The following is a 22,690-nucleotide window of genomic DNA, read 5'->3' on the forward strand; positions in this document are numbered from 1 at the left end:
TTCTTCTGATTCAAGTTTGCTATAGAAAAGTGAAATTTGAAATTTTCTATTATAGGTTCACTAATTAATGAAATGGACAGATGCTTAACAAGTGGAGCTGTTCTCTCCTCCCCCCTCTCCAAAAGAAAAATGCAATGAATTTTCTCAGAGTTCAATAATTCCCTGACTGGAGGTTTTTGAGTAAAAACTGGATTACTATTCATTGAGAATATTGTAAAGTTTTCATGATTTGGTTAAAGCTGGGATATATGACTTCTTGGGTCTGATCAAATTCTCTGATTCTCTGAAAAGCTATCTAAAAAACTCAAGTTGTTTTATCTGTAGCATTTTCATGTTATTGAATAAATAGGGCTACAATATGGTAATTAAATCTCACATCTATATCATATTCAACTTTTTTTGTTCTGTGCCTCTTTGAAATTATCTTCTGAAGACACTGTCCTATCAGTCCTAGAAATTGTTTTTAAAGGATCTTAAAAGGCACATAGAATATGAAACCTATGTCTTGCTTATAGCAATATTATATGCTTAATGTACAGGGATCAAAACTAAAAATTTTAAATTATGTATCCATAATATTTATTTTTTCACCATTAAAGTCATATTGTGCATTAACATGAAATGGAGGTGACCTTATGCATACACAAATGTATACCCACAGAAGATGAGCTCTTGCAGATTCCACTAAGTTATAAAGGCTTTGAGTATTGATGTGGCAAAATAATGTGTCACTTGCCTAGGGAGTACATAGGCTAAGTTTAGAGAGAGTCATTATCATATTGCCCTTGTGTTATTAGTTTTTTTCCATAAAACCTCTCAAAATCTTTCACCCAAGTTACAATATGATATGTATTAGTTGATAAAGAATATGTATCAATGAAATCACTGTTGACTAAAGTATTGGAGAAGAATATAATGGTTAAAAATATATCTGTAGAAAGCAGCTAGATGGTACAGTAATATAGAGCATCAACCCTGGAATAAGGAGGATCTGAGTTTCTGAGTTCAAATGTGGCCTTGGATACTTAACACTTCTTTGCTATGTGACCCTGGGCAAATCACTTAACCTCAATTTCCTTCTCTCTCTCTCTCTCTCTAGATAGATAGATAGATAGATATAGATATATAGATATGTATGCATACATTATATATAGGTATATAAAATATATATGAGGGGAGGGGTTGGTTTGTTTATAGCATGTTTTAAGTTATTTGAAGTTATTTTTACAAGTAAATGAATGTTAGATTTATAGTTATATCATTAAATGTTACTATATAATAATTTTAAAGGACTTGCATTATACTCTCCTGAAGATGTAGCACTTATTTGGCATTTATATTTTTCTCTTTTTTTCCTTCCATGTTTACAGCAAAAATTGACCAAGAAGCTGAGGAGCATTCATTGACAGCGGCACATAAATGGTGAGAGGACTCTCTACTCAGCAGTAAAACATGTTACTCAGAACATGTTTGCAAAGTGCTTGGTGTCAGACATTTACCAGATACTATCTCTGAAAGTAATCAACTAAGAGCACTAGTCATTTTTTAAATAATTAAAAATTACTCTAATCTAATATAATACTGCATTTAAATACACATTATCGCTGCTGAATTTTATCTTTTTTTGCCCCTCATTAGTATAGGATACTATTACCATATCTAGAGACAGCACAGTGGATAAATTGCTAGGCCTCTATTCAGGAAGACTCATCTTCCTGAGTTCAAATTTGGCCTCAGATAACTAGGTTTGTGACCTTTGGCAAGTCATTCAATCCCATGTACCTCAATTTCCTCATGTCTAAAGTTAGACAAAGAAGGAAATGGCCAACATCCCCAGTCTTTGCCACAAAAACCTCAAATGGGGTCACAAAGAAATAGATATAGCTGAAAAATGACCAAACACTACCACCATATTGAACTAATTCATTTTATCTAGTATGGTGCTTTAAGACTAGAGAAGAAGTTTAGAAAAGCAAACAGGAAATTTGAAAGCAGCAGGAAAAAAGTACTGATAAAATGTAGGAAAAAGTTTTGGAGGTTGGAATGTGGTAAGTTTTTTACAAAGTTTACAGAGATATGAAGGAAAATCACATGTCTACATTCCTTGTTGATATCAATCTACATGTAGTTAAGAATCTCTGTTTAAAGTTGCCCAACAAGCTACAATGAAATTTTACTGTACTATCATTCAAACTGTGTTTTACCAACCTGTCCATAAGAATTTATTGAGAGATTTTACAAAATAATTTGCCTAAGAAAATTGTATTGTTAAATAATGCAATAAAACTAAGGGTTTTTTTTAGTTGATTTTAGAATTGCAGAGTTGAGCATAAATAGACAACTGATTAAAAATCCATCTTTTTTGTTCCTCCTCTTTCATCTTTTTCATCCAGAAAACTGACTAGACACACAAAAAGTTCTGATTCAGATATAGTTCCAACTGTCATAATCTCCTGTCTTCACTGACAGCAAATAATAAGCTTGAATATACAATATTATAGAAAGGATTATATATGAACTCTTATGTAAACTGGTAACTAGTAATTGACTAGCACAGTTAAATACAAGAGTATGTAATAAATAGGACCTTAAATGGGTACAGGGTATATGGTGATCTTTGTTTATTGAAAGACTGATTAACAACAAGAATTTTAAATCACTGGAATGTATTGCTTGGCAAGAGTGCATAGCAGATTTCTAGGAGTTCTAGAAAACTAATAGTAAGTAGCATCATAGACTCTTAATTAAAAGGACATTTAGAAGTCAGGTGGTCCAAATTCCCTCTATATGCATAAGCTTCTCTGAAATTTTCCTGGCAAGTTAACAACCTGTATTTTCACATGTCTACATTCCTTGTTGATATCAAGCTACATATAGTAAAGAATCTCTATTTAAAGTTGCCCAACAAGCTACATTGAAATTTTACTGTACTAGCATTCAAACTGTATTTTATCAACCTGTCCATAAGAATTTATTGAGAGATTTTACAAACTAATTTGCCAAATTCAGAAATATGCTACACAGCATAAAGACCATTTTCTCCCAATGTTTTGCTATTATAAAAATCTAAAATTAGTTTATTTTCTTTAGATTTTCTCAATGAGCTTTTAATGATACCTAAGATCATATTTCCCTTTTGAGGTGCCCCCAAATTATATAACTAATAATCAGTTTTTGAATGGAGGGGGAGAGAATAGGATAATGCTTATTGGTCTATTGTTTCTAGAATCTAATTTTCTTCCCTTTTAGAAAATCCAGACATCATTTACAGCTTGTTAAACAATTTCCTCATTGTGCCTTCAAGATTCTTATATCTTCAGAGGTCACATATATAGGCACACCCGGAGACATATACACACATACATACATATTCCTGTATATATGTTGACTGGGCCATAAATCTTGAAATCATTTAGGAAAGCAAAGTAATTTTCCTATGTCCTTAAATAACTTGGATTTCAATGTTCTTTTAACTATGTTTTCTATTCCCTTTCCAAGGTAAAGATCATTCTCTCTGATAAAAGTGATAGCAAGATATAATTCTAAATTAGTTTACTACAAAACCTAATTCATTTAGAAATAACCTAAGCTTCCCCTACTAGCACCTTAAAGACTCTGGGTTTACATTGACTGAATCCAATCCAGGGAAATGCCTTTGAAGAATTTACTTCTATCTAGCTGATTGCCTTCACATGCAGTTGAGGGAATATAACTAGATACAGAAATTTCCCTTAATATACTTCAGAAGGAAAATGAATACTGGATTGTTATTAGGAAAATTATGCTATTTCAATAATCCCTCTTTCTTAGGAATACACAGTGATTCACTCAAAGATGCAAAGCACTACTTTGGTATTTAGGATCCTTTGGGAAAGTAAACATAGTTTAGAGAGTTATCAAAAAGCAATACTCTTCCCATCATACCTGCTTTGTTAAAATAACTGACTGGTGCTACTTCTCTCCTTTCTCCAAGAAGCACAGCATGTTAAGAAACCAGTTTCTCTTCCTAGAAACTCTTAAACTTTGAATTTAGGCTTCTCCTTGAGACATAAAATAAAGTTTGAGTCTTTTAGCTCTGTTTTATCATAGACAGCATCAAGACACATCTCCCTGTCCCAGTTACTATAAGAAATGACAACAGAAAGGCATAAATGTGTCCAGGAATTTGAGTTCCCGCAATTGCCTTCTTAAGCTATCTGGAAAAGCAGTGAACTTCTGAAATCTACACCATAGAAGAGGAAATTGCATATCAGCACAGTTTTTCCCTCTTTACCTCTAAAATCATATACATGCTAGTCTGCTACAGTTTATCTACGAAAAGAAAGAATGAATGAAAATGATGACTATTTTTATAGATTATGTAGAAGCCTGATTGATTCTTAGTCAGCCAATAATTAAGAGTTCCATGAAATATACCCTGCATTTGCCTGTAAACATTGGTCCATTCTCTACAATTTTATCAGGTTGACAAGAAAACTCATCTTCAGTGAAAATCCCCTTCCTTACCCCTCCCCTTCTGGAAATATTTCTGAAAAACATAGTAACTAAGAAATCTAATGATTCAAAGATAATTTAAGGAGGGAGATTAACATAATTAAAATAATATTTTAACAGTATAATTTTTATGCATTCAATATTCTGCAAATACCAAATAAGTCTCAGATTTTTATTATATCACACTTGTTAGGACTTCTGATTGTCAATACTGTTAGTTTAAAAATATTATTTTAAAACTAATTCTTTAGAGCTATATACCAGATCAGACTTCCCTTCCATTTAGTTAATCTTAATAATGGAATTTTATTTAACAATGATAAAATATTGTGGTTTTGATTGCCATATTTTAAGAAAATTAATCAGCTTAGGAACATAAAGAAGTAAATGACCTAAATGATTTCAAAGGCCTGAAGATCATACCATATAAAGATCCATAAAAGGAACTGGGATTGTTTGGCCTAGAAATAAATAGGTTAGGACAAAGATGATAGTTGATTTCTGTTATTGAGAGGCTATCAAAAAAGGAATTAGACTCATTCTGATTAGTCCTAGATAGGCAGTGGTTGAAAATTGCAGTTATGTTCCAGACTCGTATAAGGAAAAAAAATCCTAACAACTTTGAAGAGATGTTTTTTGTTTTTTGTTTTTTTTTAATTTTCTCCTATCTAATTCATAAAAGTAGATAAAAGAAGTAAATATCTCTGGGGAATATGAACATGTAGGCTCTGTGATTAAAGTTTGAGGCATTTTAATGTAAAATCCATCAGTGTAAGAGTAGTAAATTCATACTTGTCAGTTACCCATAAAATAACAGTATTGGTAGGATATTGCCCTTTCAAGAAGTAAATAATAAATTATAATTTTATGTCATTGCAAGGCTCTGGCAGGCTTGACAAAACCAACAAATCTTTTAGTACCATTTGCTTATCTGTCATCTGCCAGTTTACCTGACTTAGATTTGGAGAAACTCGTCATAAGAATATTTGAGTCACTGTCAAGATTTTTTTTTTTCTCACATAGGAAATGGAATGTGGTTAGAAATGGAAAGAGGTTGTAAGATGCATCTGTAGAGAGTGACCCTTCATTGATAAAATTAGGGATCTTTAAAGAAAAGTTATTAATGCTTAAGTTATTTTTAAAAAGTATTTGTTAAGTACCTATTATGGTATGATCCAGTCACTATGCTAAGTTCAGGAGATACAAAGAAAGGGAGAAACAACTTTAGATAAGATACACACACATTGAAGCAAAGTAGAAAGGAGTCAATATCAGAAGAAAAGGCGCTTGCAGTGGGACTATAAAAGACCTGAAGAAGTTGGATTTTAAGCTAAGTCTTAAGTGGACATGGAATCTAGGTGAGATTTCAAAGTGGAAGAGGGGAGAAGGGAGAATCATCCATGAAAGAGGAATAGCCAAAATGATACAGATACAGAATTAAATGTTTTGTTAAAGAATTGCAAATAGGCCAGCATGCCTGGATGGTAAGTATATAGAAGGGAATAAAATATAAGAGCATTGCAAAAGTAGGAAGTGTCCAGAGAGCTTTAAATGACAAAGGACTATATTTCTTCCTAAAATAATAGAGATCCATTGCAGTTTATTGAGTGGTGAAGGGGAATTGTTAAAAGACCAGTCTTGTGCTTTAGGAAAATCATTTTGGAAACTTGGATGGATGGTGGATTAGAGTAGGTAGAGATTCAGAGCAGGAAGTCTAAGCAAAGGCCTACTGTAATAAACCATTTATAAGGAAATTGAAGCTCAGAGTATTTAAGTGATTTGTCAAAATTTAAAACCCTGAGGGTGGCTACACAGGGGTAGATTTAAGAAAAAAGGTCTGAAGTAATTCCTGCCAGTGACCTTTTCTTTCTGTGTGGCATTAGACAATCCATTTAACCCTGGGCTTCATTTTCCTCAATCGTAAAAAATGAGGTTGGACTAGATGCCCCTCTAGTTCTCTTCTAGCTCCATATTTGTGATCCAATATTTATCATGAGGAAAAAAAATAAGAACTTTAGTTAATGGTAAACCTAATCTGAGAGCAATATGAGTGTGCCCACAAAGCTAATTCCATCTCAGTCTACATCACTGCAATAAATAGTATCAAAATTAAAATAGATTATGGTCTTGCTATACTACTTGTCAATTTTAGTTTCATGTTTAATTCTGAGCACCAAATTTTGAATAGTATTGGTTAAATTGTTGAACATTGGTTAAAACAAAACAAAACAACACCACCTCCAGGATGTCAATGGAACAGAATATTTGTCATATAAAGAAAGGTAGAAGGAACTCAATATGTTTACCTGAAAAACATAAAATATTATGGCAGTAATTGTACAACTATTTGGAATGTTTCTGTGTATCTGGGGCATTATATTCAATAATTGTCATTATAATTCCAGGAAATAAAATGGAAGTATAGACTAAGTATAATTACTTATACTTAATAATAAGTAGGTGAAAGATGTAGGCAAAATCTTTTGTCTCGATATAAAGAACTTTCTAGTGGTTGGAGCTGTCTAAGAAAGCATTGCATACTAGATGATGACCAGTTCTGATGGACCTGGCCATCCTCAGCAATGAGATCAACCAAATCGTTTCCAATGGAGCAGCAATGAACTGAACCAGCTACTCCCAGCGAAAGAACTCTGGGAGATGACTAAAAACCATTACATTGAATTCCCAATCCCTATATTTTTGCCCACCTGCATTTTTGATTGCTTTCACAAGATAATTGTACAATATTTCAGAGTCTGATTCTATTTGTACAGCAAAATAACGGTTTGGTCATGTATACTTATTGTGTATCTAATTTATATTTTAATATATTTAACATCTAGTGGTCATCCTGCCATCTGGGGGAGGGGGTGGGGGGTAAGAGGGGAAAAATTGGAACAAGAGGTTTGGCAATTGTCAATGCTGTAAAGTTACCCATACATATAACCTGTAAATAAAAGGCTATTAAATAAAATTTAAAAATAGATTAAAAAAAAAAGAAAGAAAGCATTTCAGTCCTAACAAATGAGTAAATTTTCCACCAATAGAAGCAGTCATGTAGAAGCTAGAGTATCTGGGAGGTTAGAAAAATTATCATTAATTTATTCACTTATTTACATATTAATTAATTCATTTATTTATTCAAATTAGCCAGATTCTAAAATACTTGAGTAATTTTTTTAACTTTATATGGTATTTTTATAATAGTTACAACCATTAAAATACAAGCCCAAAGAGTTATACATGCAAATGGATTTAGAGTCAGGGGATTTGAAATGGAATTTTATTTCTGCCCTTTATCAGCTGTGTTCTTCTCTCTCTCTCTCCCTGCCATTATTTATTTATTTATTTATTTATTTATTAGCATTCTCTAAATATCATAACACCCCCTCAAATTTTTTTGAATTACAAATTTTCTTCCTTCTGTCTACCTCTTCCCCACCCCTTGAGAAGGTAAGAACATGATATCAATTATACATGTGAAATTACACAAAAGTATTTTTTTACATTAGCCTTGATGCAAAAAGGATAAAGCTAGCATAGGGTAGCTAGATGATACAGTGGATAAAACACTGGCTCAAAAGTACATGAGTTCAAATCTGACCTCAAGTACTTAATTTTTCCTAGCTGAGTGACATAGTTCCATCACTAAAAATGAAAATAATAATAATAAAATAAATGCAATAGCAAAAAATTAAAAAAAATAAGGAAAATGAAAAAAGCATATTTTAATGTTCTCTGGTGGTGGATCCTTAGGATTATCTTGGATAATTGTCTTGATCAGAGTAGCTAAATCTTTCACATTTGATTATCATAATAACTTTGTTGTTACTCTATACAGTGTTTTCTTAGTTCTGCTCATTTCACTGAGCATCAATTTATCTAAGCCTTCCCATTTTTTTTCTGAACCTATTTATCATTTCTTATGGCAAAATAATATTCCATCATTACATGTTCAATCATTTCCAATTGATGGGTATGTCTTCAATTCCATTTATTTTTATTACCACACACACACACACACACACACACACACACAAACTATTACAAAGAGGTTTTTAAATTTTGTGGTGGGTTCTGAATTAGCAACTTCTATGAAATAAGATTAATAAGGAAAATAGATTTAATATATTTGTAAAATACTGGACAAAATGCTGTTTAGTTATGAAGTCTTTTATCATTTCTATTGCTTTTTCTTCTCACTATTCCCTTTCCAAACATCTTCCCAAATATTATTCTACCATTCTGTCATTCCATGTTTCTTTTATCATCTTTCCTACCTTCTATATCAATTTGTGACTTGACTAGGAATTAAAGTGCTTTTGCTCAACAAATGCACCGAGATATATTGATTTCTCATATGCTGTATTAAAATAGTTTTAATTTTAGGTACAAATGTTATTAATATATTTAAGAAAGGCAATCATAGGTCAAATAGAATATTACATTTTAATCATTTTTATGCAGTATTATTATTGACTAATGTGCGAGTAAACTGGATAACTAGAAAAAACATATAGAATAAAGTGAATGAATAGAAGATCTTATATAATTAATTTGCATATACAATTGCTGAGTGTTTATGTTTATCTTGTATATATCTTAAATATATCAAATATACCAATTTGTACTATTTTCTTTTTATAGATACCTACATTAACTACTCATTTTCATTCCCCTAAATTCTTTCTGACTGTAGAAAAAAGAAAAATCAATATCCACTGAACACTTACCAAAGACAGAACACACTTCTAGACACTGAGAATAAAAATACAAAAATGAAACAGTTCTTCCCATCAAGAAGCTTTCATTTTTCTAGTATATTTAATATGTACACAGATAAATAAATATGAGGTAATTTGAAAATGAAATTAGTACTAATAAATGAGAAATTTAGGAAATGGGCAATAACAAAATATTATAAATGGTAGAGGTGGTATAGAGGAAGGTCCATTTATGATATAGCTCCAAAACAAAGCACTATTATACATACTTCTAAAAATAAATAATAGTCATGCTGAATTGCCTGAGTAGTGTTTTACTGAAGCTAGGATTGCATAACTGATGAATTGAAATGGAAAATTAATCTTTCATACAAAATAAAGACAAAAATGGAATGGTGGTTCTAAAGGCTACATATAGTTTGTAACTGTTCATTTGTCATGGGAGAGAAAATATTTAATCAGTCCTGAAATGATGTACACTCTCTTTATCATGTTTAGTGACTTTTAGAGTGTCAGTTTGTAAAGTGTTTATCCAAGGAATGGATTTCTGGCACATGGATAAAATGAAAAGTGAAATGTTTAGCTCACAATAGGCATATTTTCCAGGATCTCTCTGAGTATCCTGAGATGAGAAGAAAGCATACAGGTCTGTGTTTATCTAGCTTATGGAGGCAGACAAAAAAGGCTCCAGCCTGGTATTAACACTGAAGTGACATGGAATGTCTTTGCAAAATTCTAAACAATTACATCATTCCCTTACTAATATTGATAAAGTATAATAAATAGAATGTGTTATTTTGTAATTAGAACTTCATAGCTAAACACTTCAGACTCTGTTAAAGTATAAGCTATCTAGCTATCTACCATGGGGGAAGGGGAGCACTTCAGTAATAACTATGGAGAAAGAAAGAGAAAAAGGAGGAAAAAGAGGAAGAGAAAGTTTCACTTGTACTTTTCAAATAATTTACATTTCTCTCTATACTGAGGGTATTTGAAATTTTTTGACTTTATTCTTGAAATAAACCCAAAATCTGTTGATTGCTGGTAGGAAGCAGCAGGCTTTGCTGGGCATTTCTCAGAGGAAATGTTACACATGAAGTGAGCCTAACTTCATGGGTTTTAAACTGCAAATTTCATAAGAACTACTGGTTTCACAAAACATTTTGGCACCTCCTCTTTTCAGTTTTGGTTGAAAATTGAAAAAGAAATGAACATTTGTTTTATTGTTTGTTTATACCCTAAAAGGCTTGGTTCTGAAAATAGAAACATATCCCTTTTCTAGTTAGGGCCTCTGTTATCAGACTCTTGAAAGTGCTTTTGCTAAGCATATATGATATTTGTTTGTTTTTTTCCCCCACAAGGTAAAATAATTGAGTTATAGAAAAAATAGTACTTACTATGTTTAACATTAATTTTTATGATTGTCATTTATGTAATGATTCATAATTTATGAATTATTTTGGAAAAAAATATTTCATTTGTTTCTTAATTATTATGTTTAACATTAATTTTTATGATTGTCATTTATGTAATGATTCATAATTTATGAATTATTTTGGAAAAAATATTTCATTTGTTTCTTAAAATGACCCTGGCAGGTCCCTTTATTGCAATGAGGAAATTGAAATAAAGGTTACAAACAGCTAGTAATTTCCTGAAGCTGGAGATGAACTCCCAGTGTTTTGTGGACTATATTACCCCAATTCTATAGGAAATTTATATTGTTTTGGTGAGAAATTATGAAGCAAAGGAGCAAGGGGCAGAAGACATTATTTTCCTTGTTATTTAATTTAATATATATGTTTAAATACAGGTAAACCCTTGAGGAAATATATCCTACATAAATTGTACTCTGAGATTCCTAATGTGGGAGAGAACCATTATATAAAAAGCAAACTTAGGCTGTCAATCTAAGCTAAAGACTACCAAAGTAGCAAAAACTTGGATCTTTGATGCAGGCAAGAGAATTGCAAAAAGTTCTGGAGTGCTTAAGAGAGGGCAGAAAGTAGCAGGGTTAAACACATTTCAACCAGGAGGGAGTCTCACCAGAGAAACAACTTTTACAAGGTGTTATGTAAGGTGTTTTACATAACAACCTCAAATCCATAGGGAAGGCCACAGTCTCAGGAATGGTAACATCTGGTCAGAATGACCTAACATCTGGTCACAATGGCTAGCTCCTTTTTACTTCCTTCTTTTCTTTTTTTAACTGGTTTCAGTAATCTTCTTTTAAACTGGTTTTAATTGCCTTCAGGCAGTTCATAGCTGTGCTGCATTCAACAAGAGCAAGATAAAGGAAATAATGAGAAATTTATTTAAACTAAGTAAAAACATTACTGAGCAGACTTGGAGCTATAGATGATACTTTCTTTAAAGGCATGATTCCTCTTTAGATATGATTAAACATCTCTTTCCACATTCATAATATATTTTATTTCTGTCATGTTTTGTGCTTTTCAGAGGTTTCATTTATTATAGGTTACCTGTTTTTCATTAAATGTTCTACTTTTCAAAACAGAAGAGGTATTATTATTATATGTGTATACACACACATATACACATATTTTCCAAGTTCAAGTAATAATTTTGGGATAGTGAGACTACAACTCCAATTTCTTGATTTTTAGGCCAGTATTGTTTCCATTCTACCATTTTGCAGTGTAGCAGAAATATATTTTATAAATCTTTGAAAGTGATTCTTTAAAATAACTTACACTTTAGGTACAGAATACAGATTATTTTTCTGAGTGAAAACTGAATGGCACTTAATCTGTATAGTTCTAAGTAAAGAGCAAAGATTTTAAAATATGGTACAAATATAAGACTCAGAAAACCTGGGCTCTAGACTCTGCAAATTATTGGGGATATGATCTTGGGACAATCATTTTAACCTTTCTGAATCTGTTTCCATATCAGTAAACTGCATAGACTGCTACATGTTGAGTTTACCTCACATGGATTTTGTTGGATCAAATAAGATACAGTTACTGTTGAAAGTTATCAAAATTGACAGGAAGTTAAATTGTGCCTCAAAAATATAACATTGCATTATGTTAATACTTTGGAAAGGATTCCCCCAATTGGCACTAATGATGAAAAATAAAAGGGTTGAATGAAAAGTAATCCTTACCTTAGGTAGAAAAATAGAAAAGAGAATAGTCTAGCCTTGGTCAATGGTTTAACTAATGAAGTGAAAAGAAAGGAAGAATCAAACAAATTTGTAGAGCATTTGCTATTAAGAAGATCCAGAACTGTGGAAATTGGGAAACTACAATGTGAGGAGTTCCAAGATGTTGCTTTGCAAAAAAAAAAAAAAAAAAAAAAAAAACTTAATTCAAAATTGTTGTTGTTTTTGTGATTGTATTGTCCACCTGATCCCTTTTCTTGGTTCCTCTGGCTAGTGATTGATCCAAGTATTGAAGTCTTCACTGAGCAAGCTGTTTTATAGAACTACTGCATTATTGATGTATTACAAGTTCAAGATGGGTTAAAAACATTAAACTTAAACATATTAAATAATATAAATGCATTATATTTAAATCTAAGGACCATGTCCAGCCAAATGGCAAGAGAACGTGTAATTTTACCACATAAGAATCAGGTTAAAGAATTGGGATTGTTACACCTCAAGTTAAAAAACCTTAGAAGAACCATAAAAGCTGTTTGAAAGGACTTCCTTAAAGAAAGAATTTTCATAAATACTAATTAGCCTTGTTTTATTTAACCTAGAAAGAAGATTTAGGAATTCTAAGTTGGTGATAAAATTAATCAATTATTAAGCAATTATTAAGTACTATGTGAAAGGCATTGTTTTATTCAGGGGGTTTTAATTTGAGCTATTGGAATAAGTTCTTTTTTATGATTAACAAACAAATGCAATGAGATCTTGTCTTCTTTATACATTTCAGTTTTTCATAATTTTAAAGATTTGGTCCTATATAGGATATCATTTATAAAAAGCCAAAAAAAAAAAAAAACCAAGACTATGTATTCTCTTAAATTTGCTCTTTATTATTCACATTAATTATTGTCATAAAGATTTTGTAGTGATGGAAAAATTGGCATAGTTTAGTGGTAATTGATACTTTCTTATTCCCTTGTTTCTGATCATAATATAGCCTAAGATATTTTAAGCTTTTGGTAACCTCCCCTCTTTTAGATATTTTGAAGTTCAGTCTTCTAATAACTTAAAAACTGTTCCTCTAACAAGGCTTCTGTGTGTAATTAAGAGAAACCAGCTATACTTCTCAACTTTTTTTAAAAATTCCATTTCTATTAACTCATTTAGCACATTGGATCGTGATAGTATCCAAATGTGGTAGCTTCATTGTCATAAGTTATAAAAATGTTGACAGATATTTTCTTTTTTGTCTCTTACTGGTCCTTGTTCTAATTTCATCCTTAAATGCCCTTGGAATGACTTGGCTTCATTAGTTCTCTTGCCAGACTTACAGGAAAAAATATTTTTATTTCCACTGCTTCTCATTGTTTTATAAGGTGATATTGCTCATAAAGGCAGCTTAGAAGCAAAGTAAATAGGGTATTCACTGAACCTGAAGTCAGGAAGACTGGAGTTCAAGTTTGGCTTCATACACCAAGTGTGTGACTCTGTGCAAGTCACTCTGCTTGCCTTAATCCACAGGAAACAGAAATGGCAAACCACTCCAAGATCCTCATATCCTTGCTGAGAAAACTCCATGAACAATATAGGTTGATCACAAACAGTTGAACATTGATCCTAAACTTTCTCCACCCTGCTTGACAAGATCTTATTTCAAAAACTATTATAAAGCAATGTAACTATTGGTTGACCTATAACTCATTTGTGAAATGGAGAGCAAATTTTGGTAGTGAGGGAATTGTTAGAATTTTTGAACCTCTTCTTTGTATCACATGACTTATAGGACTTAAATTTATTTAGAAAACATTGCTGACTGTTTTTCTATCAATTTCCCATTTTTTTTCAAGATCAAGAAACCATTGAAGTGGTCAGATTGGAATTGTCTCCTTTGAATTCTTTATCTTTTTATTTTATTCTTTTGACTTGGTGTTTTTGTTTTTAACTTTCACTTTATCAAGTCAGTGTCTATTGGACAGAAGCAACTACTTCAAAATTGACTCCTAAAATTATATTCAGTTATTAATGCTAACTTTTGAAACTCACTGGATATTTAAGAGTATGGTAATTTAACTTAGAATGTCTTAAGTGTTTTATGAAATTTTTCTTCTTTCATATTCTCAGTACGCCATGTTGGCATATGAAGTCCTTTTTGGAAAACAATAATGGCCTATATGAACATTGTGACATTAGCTGCTCAGATGTTCAATGAAATAATATTTCTTGCCTTTGGATGAATGTTAAAACCATTTTCACCATCTACTTTAGGTGCTTTGTCCAGGAGAACTTGTAATCATTCTGGTATTTAGCTGCAAATTCCTTTTGTCTTTTGGCTTTATTTATAACAAAATTTTGTTCTTGGGCTAGTCATTTTATACTGTTTGGCTCATTTTCCTCATTTGTAAAATGAACTAGAAAAAGAAATGGCAAACCATCCAATATCTTCATTAAAAAAAATCCCAAAATGAGGACACCGAGTTGGACATGACTAAAATGACTTATCAGTTGAAAATAACAAAAAATAATACTGATACAGTTCACTTTCTCCAGTATTCCAGTAGAAGGTTCATTAGACTAAGAACATACATTCACGTTCAAGAGCTAATATGGTTAAGTGACCTACAAAGTGGTGATTCTTACCACCTTCTGTCCTTTTTGCACTACTCTGCCAGATTTATTGAAGGACTGGAAATATCCTAAGCAAAACTGATGAGGATTTTGTATTATTTTTTTCCACAAATTTCCATGTACCTCACTTCCTTAAGACAATAATCACAAAATTTTCATGTATGTTCCTTTTTGCTTCCCTACCTAAAGCCCTGTCCCTTATAACAAGAAAGAAATAACAGTTCAGCAAAATGATCAGAAGTTAAGTGATGTGCCCAGTATCATAGAGTTAATAAGTATCAGAGGTCCAATTTGAACCAGGTCTTTCTGGTTCCAGGACCAATGTTCATTCTATTTAGTGCACCACCTAGTTGCCCCAATAGCTACTACTAGACCAATATTCCCAAGGCCGTTGCATCATTAAAATTTTTTTTAAATCATTTATTCATAAAAGAAGTGAAAAGATCATGAGAAATTAACTGCACATTTTATTCATATGGAATACAGTTTTATTATCTTTTCTTTCAGAATGATTTGGTTCTTGATCTCTTTCAAATACTCTACAACTGTAATAGAGTGAATCTGTACAAGTCTTTATCATATGTATATTACATTCAATTAACCAGAGATCAATATCTTTCTTTTCTTGGCTGAATGGAGCCTGCCTGCCTGAATATCAAGCCCTATGAGTTTTGCACTTCTTGGAAGAAAAAAAAGAGAAGAGAATGAGAGGCTTCTATACTCAGGAGAAAAGTTTCATTCTGCCTTCCATTGCCACTAGACAAGCTAATGGACCTTCCAATTCCCCCACTTTTCTATATTTCTTTCTTCTTTTTTATTTTTTTAATTTTATTTTTTGCAAAAAGACAACTCTGACAAGGAGCCATTACATGACTCACTGGAAAGGTCAAAATAATCACGCCAAATAATTTAGCTGAAATTATGGCCACCTCTTGTAATCAAATTGGGTATAACATACCCACATTCATAAATTATCCTAGTTAAGATCCAAGACAATACATCAACTAAAATACTAAAGATGAAGAGAACTCTTTATTGTAAACTCTACCAAGAATCAATACTGTGTCATAGTGGTTTGACCTCATTAAGAAATAAAATTCATCTCTTCAATGTAAGCCACATTATTCATCAGGCACTATTTCTCTAGTCAGGGGTCCTCAAACTACGGCCTGCTGGCCAGATGCGGCAGCTGAAGACGATTATCCCCCTCACCCAGGGCTATGAAGTTTCTTATTTAAAGGCCCACAAAACAAAGTTTTTGCTTTTACTATAGTTCGGCCTTCCAACAGTCCGAGGGACAGTGAACTGGCTCCCTATTTAAAAAGTTTGAGGACCCCTGCTAGATCTTAGAGGTCTTCTCCTGTATTCATGATAGAAAACAACCCTTTAATTTTGTGACACATTAGTGGGAAAAGCAGGAAGACTAGTAGGGGTGGAGAGTGACCTTCAACTGCCATTAAAAAAAAAAAAAAAAAAAAAAAAAACTAGAAGGTATCAGCAATTGAGATAATAGCAAGGATTAGAGAGTTGGGCTATTTGAAACACTATTGTGTGTGTGTTATATGGACTTAAAATGGAACATTTATAAAATTATCAATCTCAATTTTCCCTTTCGTGTTACATTTTTTGAGATCATGATTCAAGGATTTTCCCAACCACAATTGTGGCATAAATTCACATAGTTGCCCCAATAACCAGGACTGATACTCTAAAGGAGCATCTACATATGGCCTAAAGCAATGATAATAAGCTTTAAGTAGAAGAGAAAAAGTTGTATGTACCCTCCTGATTTGTTGAAAATTAGTACAAGTGAGGTTTGGAATTGTGCTATTTTCATTATTCATTAATTATTTTATTAACTGCTCTTAATTAGAATAAATGAATAAAAAAGCTTTTACTTAGTACTCACTTATATGCTCACTCTGCTTAGCATTTGGCATGCAAATAAATCCTAATAGAGAAAATAGCAAATGAAATGTTTCAGCTATGTCAGGTAAAAAAGTTCTATCATCCTTGAAAGTGCAATGGTAAGGTATAAGCAAATCTCTCATCTTCAATATCATTTCCACAAATAAAATCATATCGTTGTGACTTTGCAAAATTTGACAGAACTTTTTCCCCATGATTTTCAGTAACTTTTGATGTAGCATTTCAAGAAGCAGTTGCCAAGCCACATTTTCTCAAGGGATGCTTTTTAGTTTGATAGCTTCTAGGACTGTATTGAGAATAGGGTGAGTTTTCTAGATGGTGCAGTCAGTCATAGAGCTCCTAAATTGACCATGTATGATAGTTGTTAATACTGGTAGGAAGGAAGTTGTATCCATCTCCACAGTGATGGCTGTGGGGTACAGGTGGTGTGAAAGGTACTTGTATTGGCTACTGCTCTGGAGTTAATGATCCTGGGCTACCTTCATTGTAATATGAAGGTAGTCAATAGTGGTGGCCACTTCCTATCTCTCCCTTTAGAACCTTGTGGCATGAGCTAGCTTAATTTGCCTGTCCTGAAATTTAGTACTGTCTTTCCCATTTCCTGATATCCTACCATTAACCAACCACTTGTGGAAGTAGGATAATGTCCTTCTTGAATGAAAGGGTTTTCCCCCCATTTTTCCAAGAACAGAGGGTAAAAATTATTTCAAAGTGGTTAGCTTACTGATGATGTACCTCAGGGTGATCCTTGAGAAATAGACTTGTTTTATTTCTGGGATTGTACTTGAACCCTTTATAACATTAAATAACTTGCCAGGGCTTATATTTCTCTGTCATAGCCCAAGAGTGCCTCCACAATTTGAAAGAGTCAATATAGGAGTTGAAAGGGTATTATTATAAGTGGCATTCACATCAATCTGACTAATAGTATGAAAAGAATTATCTCTGTATATGTAGTTAAGTTGGCTAGGATAGCTTCATTCTTTGGTAGAACTGTAAGCAGAGTTACAGAGGCAACATTATTCTCAAATAAAGTTAAAGTTAGCCAAACTGTATTTATCCATCACATATAAATAAAATCATACTTTAAGAAGTTTAAGTGATCTTTTTCTATTGAGGAACTGAGGTTTTAAGAGGCTACATAATTCACTTAGCCACATAGATAGTATGTAGTACAATCAGCATTTGAACTCAGGTCTTTTTAAATTAACTTCTCTACTTCTGATATCACAGATATTATATAAGTTCCAAGTATTTTCACAATCTTATCTTCTCATACTTAATATTAGAAAACCAATGGAAATGGTACAGAGAACAAACACATTTTTAAGGTACTGTCTTCTTTGTTCTTGATTTTAGATTTAGATTTCTTGAAGTTAGAGTTCTTGATACAGAATTTTTAAAAAACCTCCTAATTCAATAATTTACTTTTAAAATTCTGTATCAAGAATTCTAAATTCATACCTATATTTATTCCTGATTTCTTTCTTTTTTTTTTGTTTTCATTCCTCATTTAAAAATATGGAACTTATTGATGTGCTATGTACTCCTAAATATTCCACAAAATTTTGTATTTCAAATAGCATAGGATCACTTTTCTTTTTCTCATAATTATTGAGAACCGTTTGTTATCTTTGAAAATTTATTGCTCAGTATTTCTCTTGAACCTAGAAATTTCTTTGGTAATGTATCTGTATGTATTTTGGAGTTTAACTGAGAAATTTTCTCTTGAAATCTTCAGTGTTTCAGATTTCATTTTGTATTCCCCTGTTACTCAATTTCTGGTACTTTACTCTGATATTTGGTATGCCTCCAAAGTAAGGCTAATCAACCATCTTGATGGCTGTCCATAAATTAAGCTTTTGTAAAACTAATATTTTCCCCGGTAAGTTCTTTGGCTTCAACAAATGGAACTCTATATTCTCTCAGGAATTAAATGTGAATATCACACAAAGAGAAAATAGTAGAGGCCAGTATTAGAGGCACTGCCTGCCCTGTGAGTTGTGACTTTAACGGCCGTGGTATCCTGACCATGCAAAGGTAGCATAATCACTAGTCTCTTAATTGGGGACTAGTATGAATGGCACAATGAGGGTTCAACTGTTTCATTCCCAATCTTGTGACGGTTACAAGTAGGCAGTATTTTATAGTAAATAAGAACAAATGAATGAGAACTAGAGTAAAAGTTGTCAAAGAATTAGCTTATTGAAAAACAAGATGGTTTTATCACATGGTAAAAGCAAAGGATAATACACAGATACTTCGATTGTTCCACTGGTATCTTCCCAATATATAAAGAAATGGAAAAACAGTATACATTATAGAGAACTTTGGGGAAGACATGATTGAAAGATATACAGGAGGTATGCCTGGGTTGGTTGACCTCTGCATTGGAAGAAGGGACATCCACATCAATGAGATCAATGATACTCTTTAATATTTGAATTAATAGAGACAACTGAAGCTAGATGATAGAATACCAATAGAGATTTTTATAAAAAGAGATCATGTTGCTGTCAAAAGAATTCTAGACTCCAACTGGCTGCCAAAAACAAAACAAAACAAACAAACAAAAAAAGAATACTGGAATTGGAATTAGAAATCCAAATATTAACCCCACCACTTATTTCCTGTTGGTTTTTTTTTTTTTTTTTGCCATTTTTTGTCTTCTATTTGACAAGTCAGTTTATATCTCCAAGTCTCTATTCATATGTGATGTGATGGAGTTTGACTGGATGACCTCTAAGCCCCCTTCACATTCCAAATTTATAATCCTATCACTAGATGTCATTATTCAGGCAGAAATTTTAATCAGTAAATTTAAGACAATGGAGTAATGGCATAAAATTAAGAGATTATTATAATATGTAGCATATATGCCAGATTTAAGATCATAGAAGTAAACAAGATTTAGGTGATAACAATTTTCCAGTTATTTGGGACTTATCACCACTGAGTGACAGAAGTTGGGTGGTGATAAAGGTTGTAGTAATTGAGAAGAAATGAACTCAAGGTATCACAAGATTCATCAATGTATATCTTTCTTGCAATTTATTTAAGACAAATGCAGGGTAGAAAAAGCAAAAAAAATAAGAGAGGATTCAAAATATGAGACAATAAATTTCCATTTCAAGAAAGTCTATATAATAAATACTACACAGTGTTCAGAGCTGTCCATCTTTCCTTTCTTGTAGGTTTTCTTCAGCTTTTTGCTATATAGTTTTTATTTTATTCTATTTTTCTCATTTCCTTCCCCCCTGCCTTTACTACCACCAAGAAGGCTATAATTAAATGTGGATAGATTTATATACATACAAATACACACATGCATTGTATATAATATATACACATACATACACAATGATATCTATTGTCACACACACATATATGTGTATATATATATGTATGTGTGTGTATATATATATATATATATATATATATGTACATACATACATATGTATATATGTACCTACATATACACTAATACATCAATGTAAGGCCATACTATGCCTTTTGTCTTCTGTTTCTCTGACGGTGTATATTACGGGGATCTTCAAACTTTTAAAATAGGGGGCCAGTTCACTGTCCCTCAGGCTGGTGGAGGGCCGGACTATAGTAAAAACAAAAACTTTGTTTTGTGGATCTTTAAATAAAGAAACTTCATAGCCCTGGGTGAGGAGGATAAACATCCTCAGCTGCCAAATCTGGCCCACAGCCATAGTTTGAGGACCCCTGTTATACAGCTGTATAAAAATCATCCTTCATAAATCCTAGTCTTTCTATATTATTCAGCTGATTTAGAAATCAGGTGATATATCATTTCCTACCCAATAGTAGTATTCCAATTTTATTATATCTAGTTATATTAATAGTCTAAAACAATACTGATTAATAATCCTGCCATATTAATAAGTCTATTTTTTCTCTTTTAATTGAATCTATTTTAGCCCTGATTTTACCTGAGATCGATGTTTACTATCCCTACTTTTTTCCCAATATATTCTGTTTCTCATCATTATTATTATGTTTGTGTTTATCTCATATCTCCTCTCCCTGCTGATTCTTCTGCTTTACTTCTATCTGCTACCTTGACTTGCCATTACATAATCTACCCAAGCTCCAAGGATCTGTCCCTTATTCTCTCTTCCATCCTTTCTTTCCTGTTCTCTATTGATCCCATTCTCATTGATCTATATACCTTATCTCATTTGTATTAATGTACAAATTTTTCTATGCCCTATTATCCTTTTCCATTTTCCTTTTATTTCTTAATAAATGTAGATTTTCATACCTTTGTATGTATCCCTCTTTTACCCATTCTTGATGTGAGTAGAATTTCAGAACTATCAGCCTTCCTTCCCCATTTAATTTCTCCATGTGAGTTCTTATGTTCATACCTCAATTTTATATATTTTTAACCTTTTCCTAGTTTTGCTTTTTAAAATCATATTAGATTCAGCACAATGCTTACTTTCTTTTGAATTACCCAATTACTAATGATATCTTAACCATATTGTTTATATTTCTATGTATAAAACATATAGTTTGTCTTCATTGAGTTCCTTGAAATTAGTCTTTGGTATGTACCTTATATTTTCTCTTGGATCTTCTATGTCAAATAAAGTCCAGGTCTGTTTGCAATAAAATTCTGAAAGTCTGACAATTCATTGAATGTCCATTGGTTTTGTTTGTTTGGTTCAGGATTGTGCCTAACTTTGCTGAATATGATATTTTCAGGCACAAGCCGAGTTGTTTTCTTCTTCCACATATAGTATTCCAAAACCTATGGGTTTTTTTTAATTTAGTTGCTGCTAGCTCTTGTGTGATTTTAATTATGACTCTAATTGTGACAGATATTTGAATTGTCTGGGTTTTTTGCTAGTAATATTTTTTTCTTGATCTGGAGATTTCAGAAATTTGCTATGATATTCCTGTAGGTTTTCCTGATAGAATCTCTTTCAGGTAGAAACCAGTGGAATTTTTTTATTTCTGTTTTCCTCTCTTGTATTAAGAATTCAGGATAATTTTATTTAATTATTTATTGCAAAATTGTATTAAATTTCTTTATTATAGCTTTTATAGATAATCAAATTCTTATTATTTTCTCTTCTTCTAGTCTTCAAATTTTTTATATTTTCTTTTGAGATGTTTCACATTTTCATTCATTATTGTTATTTTTTTGTTCTCTTGTAATATTTCCTGGCTTCCTCTTGCCAATTCTAATTTTTAAGGAGTCTTTCTGTTTCAAGAGAACTAGCCTGCTAGTATTCATAGTCTACAAAGGCCAAACTTGGGTCCTGGTCTCTTTTTTTTTTTTTCTGATTATCCCAGAAGGATCACTGTTCTTCCCCAGCTCTTATTTGTTTTTTTCTTTGTTACTCTTGAGGTGCAAATTTTTTCTTGCTTGTGGGGGAAATATGGAGAACTTGGAATTTTCTGACTTATTCTACTATCTTCCTAGAATCCTTTCCCAAAAATAAATATCTTGAAGTCTCTAGTGATAATTTCAGGAGAAAAGAAGCAGAGAGAAAATGGGAGCCAGATGTGAATTCAGTAAGCAAAATAAAAGCGTCATTGATAATAATAGATAATAAAGATGGCTATGTAGAAAGAACAGAATGGACTTCAAAAGAAGATTTATTGCATAATGGAAGTAGGATAGAGATCCAAACATCACAATGCAGAACAAGAAGTGGAACTTCTTCTGCTTGGTTGAAGAAAATAGGAAAAAGGTAAAGAAAGCATAGCTATGAAAATATTCTCATCTGGACCAAACTAGGCTTTAGTTAAGGCAAGA

At 32.1% G+C, this 22,690-nt stretch overlaps 1 protein-coding gene across 3 annotated transcripts in view; it reads left to right on the forward strand.

Moving 5' to 3' along the window:
- Window positions 1-22,690, forward strand: part of FMN2 (formin 2) — a 426,622-nt gene that overhangs the window by 337,383 nt on the left and 66,549 nt on the right. For all 3 annotated transcript variants that reach the window (XM_031966950.1, XM_031966953.1, XM_031966951.1), the window contains one exon: window positions 1,371-1,422. In XM_031966950.1, coding sequence (XP_031822810.1) covers window positions 1,371-1,422 — 52 coding nt within the window. The remainder of the gene's footprint in view (window positions 1-1,370; window positions 1,423-22,690) is intronic.

The sequence above is a fragment of the Sarcophilus harrisii genome, chromosome 4 (assembly GCF_902635505.1).
Source record: "Sarcophilus harrisii chromosome 4, mSarHar1.11, whole genome shotgun sequence".
NCBI classification, from domain to species: Eukaryota; Metazoa; Chordata; class Mammalia; order Dasyuromorphia; family Dasyuridae; genus Sarcophilus; species Sarcophilus harrisii.